Source organism: Dermacentor andersoni, chromosome 1, assembly GCF_023375885.2.
Source record: "Dermacentor andersoni chromosome 1, qqDerAnde1_hic_scaffold, whole genome shotgun sequence".
NCBI classification, from domain to species: domain Eukaryota; kingdom Metazoa; phylum Arthropoda; class Arachnida; order Ixodida; family Ixodidae; genus Dermacentor; species Dermacentor andersoni.
In genome coordinates this window covers 235922824-235937323 of record NC_092814.1, presented here as the reverse complement: position 1 = coordinate 235937323, position 14500 = coordinate 235922824, and the positions used below count along the sequence as shown (strand labels likewise).

The window sequence follows — 14500 nt, the reverse complement described above, 5'->3', positions numbered from 1 at the left end:
CTCCCCCCCATAGTCGGCGCCTATGGCCCCAAGCAGCTCGCTGTAGACTCACACGGCCGCCGCCCACCGCTAAACAATATATACAGGGTTTTCCGTATTTGGTCGGTGGACTTTTAAAAAATTCCTGTCCACAAGCTACTCGTCTAATCGAGAGAAAACATCGCTCACAGGGTAGCATATTGTAGTCTAAGTTGTTTGAGATGTACAGGGTCGTCCTTTTTGAAAGGGAACACGCGAGCGCGTGGCCTGTGCTCTGCGGCGGCTGCCTAGAGCGCCGGTCAGTGGCAGCAAGAGGAAGCACGTCCGCTTTTGGCGTCATCTATTGACGGTCAGAATGACTAGGCATGGCCGATTGGAAGCGCCTACTGGACTCCCTTCCCCGTATTACTGATGCGCAAGGAGCGGAGCCTGCAGCGCAGCGTCTGCTGCTAGCAAATCGCGCTCGCGCTGCAGGCCCCGCTGCTTGCGCATCAGTAATACGGGGACGGGAGTCCAGTAGGCGCTTCCAATCGGCCATGCCTAGTCATTCTGACCGTCAATAGATGACGCCAAAAGCGGACGTGCTTCCTCTTGCTGCCACTGACCGGCGCTCTAGGCAGCCGCCGCAGAGCACAGGCCACGCGCTCGCGTGTTCCCTTTCAAAAAGGACGACCCTGTACTTAAACATCGGTACTTGCCTGCATTTTGCAGAATGAAGCAGAAACTGTTTTCGGCTATGAGCACAGATATTGCAGACGGGAGCCAAGTTGCTGATCTGACAAGTTGCGCCATCTGGCGGACGGCGAGGAAAACAACTTCTCGGCTCGGGGGATAGGAGAGAAGCGCGCTTGCTTCGAAGATGCAGCAGATGCAGTTCGTCTGCCACTCATTTTTGCGACATTTATTTCGACGGGCAGACGAACTGCATTTGCTGCATCATCGAAGCAAGCGCGTTTCTTTCCTTTCTTTCCTTTGCTCCAAGCCGAAAAGTTGTTTTTCCCACTTAAGTTCGGAATGAAAAGCGTTGGCAGAACGAAAGCGATATTTTTCCTATTGTTTAGACATTTCCGCGTGCTATTAAACCATGGGGATTGTTTCAGCTCATTAATTCTTATGATAGGAACGTTGATTTTGAAGACGCAAGAATTCCGATTTGAACAGTAGCCAGATGGACGCAAATGAACGAAGACAGAAGTCGGGCGTGAAATTATCATAAAAGGCTGTTAAATCTCGAGTCATGCTGTTATACTCGCCTCTGTCATAAAGTGCGAGTTTTCTCCTCAGTTTTCATTTTTCTTTTTCTTTTTATTATTGGATAGATGGCATAAAAAAGTAGTGCGCAGTATCTTATGGTTCTTGCAACCATCCAGATACGTGACAGGGGAAAGGTTTTCAGGCTGTGACGTTAGTACTAAATTCAAAGTATTGGAACAATGGTCTGTATAGTGTGGGTGGGATTATGTGTTTTTAATGTGTAATGTATAGTAATGTATAATGTTTCCACTACTGCTATAGCCCTATATGGGCCGCAGTATATGTAAATAAATAAATAATAAATAAAATAGAAACTTGAGACAATCCAAGGCTATATTGGATTCCAGATGGCATCCACATTTTCATACAAGAATCAAGTCTTTAAGGATAGTTGTAGCAATTTTCTTGCGCCCAATGTGTTGCTGTTGTGTTCTGTATAGCCTCAACGGGAAAGAAGTTGCAGTTTGGTCTTGAGAATGGGATCACGACAAGTATACCAAAAATGTTTATGGCCATTTTTGCTGTTGCATCTTTAAAATCATTAACGTAGCAGAGTGTGGGTGTCGGCCATATGGTGATTCATGATATAATTGATAGATTCAGTTGTCAGTACCGCTTCGTGTTGTCCCTTCCTTCAAGTCTCGTGTTTTGCTTGCGGCAATCTTCCCAAAATCTTAAAATCATTAACGCGACCGCGTTAAGGGCCCCATGTCGCAGAAAAACTGGTGTCAATGTCGGCGTCGGCAAAGTTGTCGGTGGGCGAAAGATTCATATATATTTAGGTATAACTATATGCCACGCCTTGATATATGACATGCAGTATATGCGGGTTATATTTCCACATCATTCTATCACCAAAGTTGCTGATACCTTGTCTTAGATTCCTGACAAATTTATTCCTCGGAATATTGAGAATGACAGCCCATAAACAAATGTCATGAAACAAAACACTCACAGCGCATTCCTTTTATGTTAAATCTTCTCAGACAAATGTTAAAAGTGCTATACAATAACATAAACCTGAAAATGATGTAATTTTCTGGCGTGGCTGTGCACTACCACCGGGATCGCTCCACGCAAGAGGCTGCGTTTCTACCAGAAAGCCCGTCCTCGTGCATAGCGTTTGCCGCCAGCGTTTCCCGGTAAACGTTATAGTTACATAAGCTGTAGTTGCCAGAAGGCGTGAGAAGCAGTCGGAGATCTTGGAATACTATCGCGTTCAACTCGCAAAGGCGAAGCTTAAGCGTCCTCCAAGTTTTTCCCGTGTAGTCCGCAGCGTCCAGCGATCCACTAGTGAACAATAAGGTGGCCCTTTTCAGCAGGTGTACGCAGTTTGGCAGCATCTAATCAGAATAAGTGTGCAATGTCAATGTAGAAACTATAGTGAATATACGTATATCCACGCGTGTGCACGTGCATGCAAGAATCAACAAGAAAATGAGAAAAGGTGACAGGTGGAAAATTCTGGCAGCGCAAAAGATATTTCTTCATATTGTAAGGGTTGGGGTGCCGTCATCTGGCAGTCGGGTATCACAATGAAGGTCGCTCTCTAGCCAACGCCGCCGGCGCGTCTCGAAAACGGGTGGCTGGCTTACGCTACCCGGGCGTCTCACAGAGGTAAAGCATGCCTATGCCGTCGTCCGTACCTTCACGATGAGAGTTGCTTGCTTGATGATTAGTTGCGAGGACAGGTTGGAGGAACGATCAGGGTGTCCATCGACATTGCTACAGCAGAATTTAGGGCAAGCTTATTTATGGGTAAAGGCATACAATTCTTCTGTACCGGCAGAAGTACAGAGCACAGTACATGTTACATCGTATCATGCAGCTATGTCATTCTGAGGGCACTTCTACATCATTCTGGAGAGTAAACTACATAAGGTCGGTGCACTACATTAGACGGAGCGCCCTTGCCAGATTTCTCTTTAAATAACACTAATATTACCCAGATCACCACGATACAGGGAAACAGCCAAACAGATGATGTCAGAATCGACCAATCCTGAAGTTTGTAGACGTCGTAAAACTTACCTCCGAGGAGGAGAAGGTCCACACAAAGCATGTGCGCCACCCTTGAGATTATCGTGGAATGGGGAAGCAAGTATACCAGACACACTGTTCTAGCAATTACAAGGAAGACGTCAATGGCACATGCTCACAAGAAGGAAATCCCCACCCCCCCCCCCCCAAAATGCCCAACCACTCCTTGACTGAATGAATGGATCGTCATGAAGCCCAACAAATGGCGACAGCAGTTAGCCCACACCTTGAAAAGCACGTGGCCTCGGAAGACGGCTTTGCAATGATCTCGCGGGCGAGTAGCTTGGGTAGACAGTAAAACCATTGGCAGAACCGAGACGCTCCCTCCTGCAAAGGTGCGGAATTCGTCAGCATGTCAGTGCTTACGCTGGCTCAGCGGAATGCTGTTAATGTCATCATTTCAATGACGTCGGCGTTCCTGCTCTGGCTAAAACACCAAACACAACAATATTGCATAAAGCAATATGCTAATTATTTAAAAAAATAGGAATTGTAGAGGCAAGGGCACATGTTTACAATGATCTCGCATTCTTCAAAACTGCATATTTGTAAGTTAGTGTTGTTGACACTTGCAGTCCTTTTGCATATGCCTAATTCTTGTATGTGCTGTTTTATTGTCAACTTATTTAATATTAGATATAGTGAACAGCTTTCTTCCTGCAGTTGTCATTTCACCACGTGCACTAACGTTCAACTACATAGCACTGTAAATTATTGCTTGGGGTACTTGCCTGTCCACCCTTCACTTGGTACACTAACTTGATTAGGAGCCCAGCACATATGCACCATATGTGCTGACCTAGAAAGAGCATGTCTCAAACTATAAACACCCCATCTTAGAAAATGTTTTCTTTCTCCCCGTATATAATGTTAGACCAAATGAAAGTGCATGCGGTTGCAATTAGTACTTGCAATCTCTGCATGCAGCTCAGGTGCTATATGTGACACATTTGAAAAAGTCGCAGCTGCTGCAGAATACTTTAATCTAATGGATGAATGATGCAAATACACATTTTAGAGGCTCAGATAATGTGATAGAGAAGCTTTCGCAAGCAAACAAAGAAGTTTCACATAACTGCGCCTTTATATGGCAACTCCAGTGATTTTTTTCACCATGTCAGAGAAGTGGCTTTTTTAAATTTCTCTGTGCCTCCTGTCACATAGTTCAATTTGTATAAAAACACAGAATTTAAATAAGCATAAAACACTAAATTAGAACTGATACTAAATTCGGTAGCATGCGCTGCCTATCGTGGCATCCATAGGCGCCGACTACGGGGGGACTAAAGGGCCCGAGCCCCCTCCGGCGACGCCGAAGCCTAACCCCCACTCCCCCCCTTCCACCTAACATGCGATTGCCAGAGTTTTGTCACGCACATCATTTGAGGTTTCTTTTAACTTGCCTCGACTTTATAACTTACAATTTTATTCTGGCTAATAGCTTACTGCATCATTGTTGGCGCGGACGTGCACGTATTTTAATTCATACTTTGCATTATTTCAGAAAATCCTGACAATAGAAGAAAAAGCACATTAGAAGTACCAGCGGCGGCTGCCTCATCCGTATTTTCTCACTTTAACATTGTTTTAAATTTCCACTGTAAGCACCACGCACGTACACAATATATTTAAGTATATATACGGGACAAAGTTTATTATATTTTTCAGTAGAAGGAGGTTCCCAATTAACAATTATTTCTAAAGGTATGAATAGCTTATGCCTAGAGAATGAATATGTTGCTGTATGTTCACCTCGCTTCAAAATGCTTTGTGTGCTTTTTTGACCTTGAAAAAAACCTGTAGACTTTAGTGACCCCTTCGGCACAGTCTTTTATCAATGACGTGTGAAATGCATGTGAATGATATGTGTGTCAGTATCGCTTCTCTTTCCAGTAAGCAAAGCTAACGACTCATTAAAAACATTTCTGATAATTTACAACATATATTAGGGATGAAAACATCGTCACTTGCATATATTAGCGATGGAAACATCGTCACTTGCATGCAAAGGTCATAAATATATACAGGGTGTCCAATTAACTATCATGCAAAAAGATTTAAAACAGAGCAATGCGTTACTAGAAGAAAACGTAGTGCATAGTGTTTGCAGTACAGTGGAGTAGCTGCCAGTAATTTTTTCGTTACTGAGATTTGATTAGGCAATTGTAATTAATTATCTAACTCGAGACGTATTATCATAATTATCAAAGTGTCGATGAGGCATTTGAAGGCACAGCTAAGGAACATCTAACTGCGGTATTTTCAGCGACGTACTAATTGCGTACTAATTTTTTTCGACTGATAAATATACCCTGCGAAATATGGCGAGTACCACGTCACTGTGCTCCCACCCGCGTCATAAAGCAGCGCCCTCGAAGAGGCTCCTTCAGAGTTAGCCAGAACGAAATGAAGGAAATAAAGAAAAAAAATCACCGCCCAAGCACTCCATTAAGCTAGTTAACCAGCGAAGCTGAAACGTGCGGCCCCGGTGTTAATCACTGGGTTAATCCCAACGGTTCATTAAACGACGGCTTGGTAGGCTGCCGGATCCTCGGTACGTAGTTCTGCTAATGAGCAGAAAGTAAAAATGATCTTTACCTTGGGAGCTGCAAATGACAACAAGAGGAAGGTCGCAAATCTGTATCAGTCATGAAAGTGTGGCGGTAGACCAAACGCGTCGACTATCATCAGAAATGATGAAAACCTGAGACAAACAGGCAACTTCAAGAAACAGCGGCGTAGGACTCTATTTTTCAGTCCTAGCCTACGCACAGATGTTCTAGCATGAACCTGTTTTCACAGCACGTAGACACTCTCATGAAAGCTAAAACCATCACCTTAATTTGGCTTTGGTGCTAAGCAAGTTTCTGGCGCGTAATATAGGTGCGTGCGCACTCTGTCGATGGGGTGCGAGCAAAGCCAGGATTTTGAAATATTCCATGCCTATTGCTTTCTGCGTTTCGTGCGTGGTCAGAGCGGCGCTTCGGCCGCGTTATCAAGGGGCTTTTATTGTCCATGTGATCACTTGGTCTTGAGAGACTGATAATAAGTGTGACGTAGAAAGGAAGGAATCGCTGCGAAGCTGCGAAACCTGCTGTTGGTGTTCCTTCCGTACCATTATCAAAGAGGATGCGCTGTCTCTTCGGGTTTGCGACATACAATGCAGTTGCTTTCAATCAGCTTATTTGAGGGCGGTGCTTTATGAGGCGGGTGGGAGCGCAGTCACATGGTATTTTTCATATCTCGTGAGGTTTGTTTGCCAGACGGAAAAATTGCCCTGAATTAGTATACGTCGCTGAAAACACAGCAGTTAGATGTCATTTGGGCGTGCCTGGAGTGCTTACAAATGCCTCATTGACACTTTGATAATTAGGACAGTACTTCTCAAATAGATAATTAATTGCAATTATCGAATTAAATTTCCGAACGAGAGAATAACTGGCGGCTACTCCAGTGTACTGGAAAGAATATGCACTAGGTTTTCTTCGAGTAACGCAACTGCTCTTCTTTTAACTCTTGGTGCTTGATAGTTGGGATACCCTGTATAATTCACTCAGTAACCGAAATTTGGCCAAGCCGGATTAACTCGAAATCAGAATCAACAGCAGTCATGCGCAGGATCGCTTATACTCGAACTCGCAGAAAAAGAAAAAGACAGAGAGAGAGAAGCTGCACTTTCGCCGGAAAAGCGGAGAAGTATTAACGATTGCGAAGTGTGCAATTACACGAAGGAAGATTGCACCACCGAGAGACGCCAGATTCTTGTTGGAGGGAGAGGACTCAGGCTGTCAAATTGAACTGTCTCCTATATATATATATATATATATATATATATATATATATATATATATATATATATATATATATATATATCTGTAAGGCGCCTTGTGGTGGTCTCGTGCTGAAGATGCCCTCTCGGTGAGCGCATATTTCCCCCCCCCCCCTCATCTTTTAAGAGGTTCAATACATACAAGCATTTGTCTCGCAAACCAGATTTTTTTTTTCAAGGGAATTTTCCACGTCTCAGTAATTTCTCTCGTCGTATTCGAGTGCTGATTGCCGTGTTATAGTTTGTTAACGAAGCTTTCCCTCAAGTCTAAATATTTTAAGGCAGTTTGTCGTGTGCGTATCATGGCCACGCACGCTTATATCGCCTTCCGTTTCTCTACCACGGTGCGCTTTAAAACCACGGCGCTGTAATTTTGCTTCAGAGACTTTCCTTTTCTTCCTTCTTCTCCGCCCTTAAACTGGCTCTCTTAACTACTACACAAAGAACAAAGCAACAGCGCGCGCATTAGATCCCATAGATAAGATGAATATTTACAATTAGTATTATGGTTATAATTATATTCGAGTGCTGATTGCTGTGCTATCGTTTGTTACCGAAGCTTTCCCTCAAGTCTAAATATTTTAAGGCAGTTTGTCGTGTGCGTATCATGGCTACGCACGCTTATATCGCATTCCGTTTCTCTACCACGGGTGCGCTTTAAAACCACGGCGCAGCAGTTTTTGATTTTCTTTCCTTTCTTCTTCTCCGCCCTTAAACTGGCTCTCTTAACTACTACACGCAGAGGCAAAGCAACAGCGCGCGCATGCGATCCCATAGATGAGATGAATATATATACATATATATATATATATATATATATATATATATATATATATATATATATATATATATATAAAACTATCAGTCATAGCTCTCGTAGTAGAGCCCTCTGGGCCGTTTCCTTTTTTTTTTCTTTCGAAAGTAGTCCTATTAGGGTTATTATAATTACACGAAGGTATTTCGCCCTCGTCAGCAGCAGTCCTTGATATAGTTATTCTGGCGGCTAGCTTCCCACGCTATGCGTGCCGCCATCGCACCTGGTTAAGCTTTTCCTAGACGCTAGAGTTATGCTTTGTCCGCGCAACCTTGAGCGATCGGAAAGCGCGTTTTCCCCTCTTGGCCGGCGGAGAGGGGATGCTTCGTTCCGGCCGCGAAGCTCTCCACATCTCTGTAAGGCGCCTTGTGGTGGTCTCGTGCTGAAGATGCCCTCTCGGTGAGCGCATATTTCCCCCCTCATCTTTTAAGAGGTTCAATACATACAAGCATTTGTCTCGCAAACCAGATTTTTTTTTCAAGGGAATTTTCCACGTCTCAGTAATTTCTTTCGTCGTATTCGAGTGCTGATTGCCGTGTTATAGTTTGTTAACGAAGCTTTCCCTCAAGTCTAAATATTTTAAGGCAGTTTGTCGTGTGCGTATCATGGCCACGCACGCTTATATCGCCTTCCGTTTCTCTACCACGGTGCGCTTTAAAACCACGGCGCTGTAATTTTGCTTCAGAGACTTTCCTTTTCTTCCTTCTTCTCCGCCCTTAAACTGGCTCTCTTAACTACTACACAAAGAACAAAGCAACAGCGCGCGCATTAGATCCCATAGATAAGATGAATATTTACAATTAGTATTAGGGTTATAATTATATTCGAGTGCTGATTGCTGTGCTATCGTTTGTTACCGAAGCTTTCCCTCAAGTCTAAATATTTTAAGGCAGTTTGTCGTGTGCGTATCATGGCTACGCACGCTTATATCGCATTCCGCTTCTCTACCACGGGTGCGCTTTAAAACCACGGCGCTGCAGTTTTTAATTTTCTTTCCTTTCTTCTTCTCCGCCCTTAAACTGGCTCTCTTAACTACTACACGCAGAGACAAAGCAACAGCGCGCGCATGCGATCCCATAGATGAGATGAATATATATACATATATATATATATATATATATATATATATATAGAAAACTATCAGTCATAGCTCTCGTAGTATAGCCCTCTGGGCCGTTTCCTTTTTTTTTTTTTCTTTCGAAAGTAGTCCTATTAGGGTTATTATAATTACACGAAGGTATTTCGCCCTCGTCAGCAGCAGTCCTTGATATAGTTATTCTGGCGGCTAGCTTCCCACGCTATGCGTGCCGCCATCGCACCTGGTTAAGCTTTTCCTAGACGCTAGAGTTATGCTTTGTCCGCGCAACCTTGAGCGATCGGAAAGCGCGTTTTCCCCTCTTGGCCGGCGGAGAGGGGATGCTTCGTTCCGGCCGCGAAGCTCTCCACATCTCTGTAAGGCGCCTTGTGGTGGTCTCGTGCTGAAGATGCCCTCTCGGTGAGCGCATATTTCCCCCCTCATCTTTTAAGAGGTTCAATACATACAAGCATTTGTCTCGCAAACCAGATTTTTTTTTTCAAGGGAATTTTCCACGTCTCAGTAATTTCTCTCGTCGTATTCGAGTGCTGATTGCCGTGTTATAGTTTGTTAACGAAGCTTTCCCTCAAGTCTAAATATTTTAAGGCAGTTTTCCTAGCCTCTAAAGCCGCTCGAGTTCGCTCTTCTCCTCGAGCGGCCATTTTTCCTAGAAAGTATGCCTTCCAACCACTATCGCAAACCGACTATCGCGGACAACATGAGTCTCTTTCCACGTAAGTGGGAGGCTCGGAGCAGGAGCTGTAGCGCTTGAAAGTAGCCTGGGGCCTAACGAACCAACCGACTGAGCTATATTTCCGGGCAACATCGAAGGGTCACGAGTTCAAATCACCTGTTATGTTCCTTTTTTTTCGCCCCTTTTTCTTTCTTTTTTTTTCTTTCTTTTAATGTCTTTTCTTTTATTTTATCACTGTACTGGAACCCTCCTAAAAAAAAAAAAAGAAAGATATACATCTTCAAATATGTATGGCCTCACATGTGCAGGTCATAAATACCAGGTTCTCTAGCCGAGTGCCATCCATGCGGTATAACCGAGCTCAGATTGGTCCACCTTGACTGATCAAATAGGGCACCACTGTAGGTTAAATGAGGCGTACAACTCCTGCGGGACCCGCCGTGGTTGCTCAGTAGTTACGGTGTTAGACTGCTGAGCACGAAGTCGCGGGATCGGACCCCGACCACGGCGGCCGCATTTCGATGGGGGCGAAATGCGAAAACACCCGTGTACATAGAATTAGGTGCACGTTAAAGAACCCCAGGTGGTCGAAATTTTCGGAGTCCTCCACTACGGCGTGCATAATCAGAAAGTGGTTTTGTCACGTAAAACCCCATAAATTAATTTTTAATTTAACTCCTACGGGGACGGTAGAGTATCCGTCTCCAGTGCAAGAGGACCGTGATCCAAATCCCGGTGCCGCGCAATTCTCCACCGGAAAATACAAAAAAAAAACCGTGTGTTGAGAAAATTGCACAAACAGGCCTGGAGTGCGGCCTGATCCCGGTAACCAGAACCGGTAACGCACTCTCTCACCAGAGCAGGATTGGCCACCCTGGTGCAGTACTTGGCCACAACCTCCTATATGAATACAACAATCGAACCCCGGCCCTCAGTCCCCAGCAGCCGCGAAGCAACTGACCACGGCGGCGGTCAGATCTGTGACGCTGCAGAGGGTGCAAAGAATACCTGGCTCCGGACAGGCTGCCATTGGAATCTGAACCTGGCAACGTTTAACATTAGACCGCTATCTAGTGAGGCGAGTCTAGCAGTGTTATTGGAGGAATTAGAGGGTAGTAAATGGGATATAATAGGGCTCAGTGAGGTTAGGAGGACAAAAGAAGCATATACAGTGCTAAAAAGCGGGCATGTACTGTGTTACCGGGGCTTAGCGGAGAGACGAGAACTAGGAGTCGGATTCCTGATTAATAAGGAAATAGCTGGTAACATACAGGAATTCTATAGCATTAACGAGAGGGTGGCATGTCTTGTTGTGAAACTTAATAAGAGGTACAAAATGAAGGTTGTACAGGTCTATGCTCCTACATCTAGTCATGATGACCAAGAAGTCGAAAGCTTTTATGAAGACGTAGAATCGGCGATGGGTAAAGTCAAAACAAAATACACTATACTGATGGGCGACTTCAATGCCAGGGTAGGCAAGAAGCAGGCTGGAGACAAGTCAGTGGGGGAATATGGCATAGGCTCTAGGAATAGCAGAGGAGAATTATTAGTAGAGTTTGCAGAACAGAATAATATGCGGATAATGAATACCTTTTTCCGCAAGCGGGTTAGTCGAAAGTGGACGTGGAGGAGCCCGAATGGTGAGACTAGAAATGAAATCGACTTCATACTCTGCGCGAACCCTGGCATCATTCAAGATGTAGACGTGCTCGGCAAGGTACGCTGCAGTGACCACAGGGTGGTAAGAACTCGAATTAGCCTAGACTTGAGGAGGGAACGAAAGAAACTGATACACAAGAAGCCAATCAATGAGTTAGCGGTAAGAGGGAAACTAGAGGAATTCCGGATCAAACTACAGAACAGGTATTCGGCTTTAACTCAGGAATAGGACCTTAGTGTTGAAGCAATGAACGACAATCTCATGGACATCATTAAGGAGTGCGCAATAGAAGTCGGTGGTAACGCCGTTAGACAGGAAACCAGTAAGCTATCGCAGGAGACGAAAGATCTGATCAAGAAACGCCAATGTTTGAAAGCCTCTAATCCTACAGCTAGAACAGAACTGGCAGAACTTTCTAAGTTAATCAACAAGCGTAAGACAGCAGACATCAGGAACTATAATATGGATAGAATTGAACAGGCTCTCAGGAACGGAAGAAGCCTAAAAACAGTGAAGAAGAAACTAGAAATAGGCAAGAATCAGATGTGTGCGTTAAGAGACAAAGCCGGCAATATCGTTACTAATATGGATGAGATAGTTCAAGTGGCTGAGGAGTTCTATAGAGATTTATACAGTACCAGTGGCACCCACGACGATAGTGGAAGAGAGAATAGCCTAGAAAAATTCGAAATCCCACAGGTAACGCCAGAAGAAGTAAAGAAAGCCTTAGGAGCTATGCAAAGGGGGAAGGCAGCTGGGGAGGATCAGGTAACAGCAGATATGTTGAAGGATGGTGGTCAGATTGTTCTAGAGAAACTGGCCACCCTGTATACGCGATGCCTCATAACCTCGAGCGTACCGGAATCTTGGAAGAACGCTAACATAATCCTAATCCATAAGAAAGGGGACGCCAAAGACTTGAAAAATTATAGACCGATCAGCTTACTGTCCGTTGCCTACAAAGTATTTACTAAGGTAATCGCAAATAGAATCAGGAATACCTTAGACTTCTGTCAACCAAAGGACCAGGCAGGATTCCGTAAAGGCTACTCAACAATAGACCATATTCACACTATCAATCAAGTGATAGAGAAATGTGCAGAATATAACCAACCCTTATATATAGCTTTCATTGATTACGAGAAAGCGTTTGATTCAGTCGATACCTCAGCAGTCATGGAGGCATTACGGAATCAGGGTGTAGATGAGCCATATGTAAAAATACTGGAAGATATCTATAGCGGCTCCACAGCCACCGTAGTCCTCCACAAAGAAAGCAACAAAATCCCTATAAAGAAAGGCGTCAGACAGGGAGATACGATATCTCCAATGCTATTCACAGCATGTTTACAGGAGGTATTCAGAGGCCTGGAGTGGGAAGAATTGGGGATAAAAGTTGATGGAGAATACCTTAGCAACTTGCGATTCGCTGATGATATTGCCTTGGTTAGTAACTCAGGAGACCAATTGCAATGCATGCTCACTGACCTGGAGAGGCAAAGCAGAAGGGTGGGTCTGAAAATTAATCTGCAGAAAACTAAAGTATTGTTTAACAGTCTCGGAAGAGAACAGCAGTTTACGATAGGTAGCGAAGCACTGGAAGTGGTAAGGGAATACATCTACTTAGGGCAGGTAGTGACCACGGATCCGGATCATGAGACTGAAATAACCAGAAGAATAAGAATGGGTTGGGGTGCGTTTGGCAGGCATTCTCAAATCATGAACAGCAGGTTGCCACTATCCCTCAAAAGGAAAGTGTACAACAGCTGTGTGTTACCAGTACTCACATATGGGGCAGAAACCTGGAGGCTTACGAAAAGGGTTCTGCTGAAATTGAGGACGACGCAACGAGCTATGGAAAGAAGAATGATGGGTGTAACGTTAAGGGATAAGAAAAGAGCAGATTGGGTGAGGCAACAAACGCGGGTAAACGACATCTTAGTTGAAATCAAGAAAAAGAAATGGGCATGGGCCGGACATGTAATGAGGAGGGAAGATAACCGATGGTCACTAAGAGTTACGGACTGGATTCCAAGGGAAGGGAAGCGTAGCAGGGGGCGGCAGAAAGTTAGGTGGGCGGATGACATTAAGACGTTTGCAGGGACAACATGGCCACAATTAGTACATGACCGGGGTAGTTGGAGAAGTATGGGAGAGGCCTTTGCCCTGCAGTGGGCGTAACTAGGCTGATGATGATATATATATATATATATATATATATATATATATAAGGAGTCCGGAAACTTGGTCAGGCCGCATCCCCCCCCCCCCGGTACAACGAAAACTTTCCGCCTATAGTGACCACAGTGGTGACATTAAAGCAGGCAAAGACAAGGGACAGCAGCACTAAAGCAACCTCAATGAACAATGTGTTCAACTACTGCAAATTCTAGATGTTCTCGTGTGCTACGTACATGACTCTTCTTGGCAGAAAAAATAAATGAAAAACATGAAAGTAACCTCCACAACCTTTGCACCAGCAGCTAAGTTGAACACATTTGCTGACGCCTTTAAGAGTCCTGTACACGCTGAAGTAGCAAGCATAGTCGTTGTCAGATCACGCCCTTCATGTGAGAGCAAGAATTGAGTGTGCGTGCCGATATTTAAAATTAATTTAACTATAATTCTACATGACACTCAATCACGCCATATGTTGCATGATGAAATGACCCATAAGAATCTACAAAAAAGTTATTGCTCATATCCATGTGCCTAAAAAATTGCCAGAGTTGCCCCGTAAGCGTCCTTAATTGTGTTATACAACTTTCATTTAGTGTAAATGAAATCTCAGTATATGTTTAAACCTAAAGCATAACAGTAAAGCCACATTTTAAGAGTAAGGCTTATCGGTATACCTTTCAAAGGCCGTGTAGCCTGCCTATTTTGTCTTCAACATTGCGATCAAGTATGGCTGCAAATCAGGCTAATTGGATTGGATTCACGGTGATGCACTAAACTCCAAGCTAAGACCAAGGAGAAAGAAAGGACTACACAACACGAGTGTTGTGTCACTACTCGCTATAAATCTCTATAGCCAGCGCGTGCTGCTTGACAGTGCATCCCATGTGATTTTACATGGCTTTATGCTGCATTCTGCATATATTTCTTTTTTCTTGATCTGTACATGTGTTCTGGGTAGACCGAAATAAAAA

General features: G+C 44.2%; 2 protein-coding genes across 10 annotated transcripts in view; one reads left to right on the top strand and one right to left on the bottom strand.

The window, feature by feature from the left end:
• LOC129381021 (uncharacterized) overlaps positions 1 to 14500 on the bottom strand; it is a 114459-nt gene that overhangs the window by 28378 nt on the left and 71581 nt on the right. For 6 of the 9 annotated variants that reach the window (XR_008609267.2, XM_072289843.1, XM_072289847.1 and 3 more), the window contains exon 3: positions 3500 to 3600. The exons of 2 other annotated variants lie outside the window; for them this stretch is intronic. Coding sequence is in view for 5 of the 7 variants with exons in the window: in XM_072289843.1 (XP_072145944.1) it covers positions 3500 to 3600 (101 nt within the window). In the remaining 2 variants the exon portion in view is untranslated. Of the gene's footprint in view, positions 1 to 2493; positions 2959 to 3499; positions 3601 to 14500 lie in introns of those variants that run through there. One more of the 9 variants, XR_011896104.1, reaches the window with a different exon arrangement.
• Positions 1 to 14500, top strand: part of LOC126547932 (ileal sodium/bile acid cotransporter-like) — a 245116-nt gene that overhangs the window by 195382 nt on the left and 35234 nt on the right. The gene's annotated exons all lie outside the window — the stretch shown is intronic.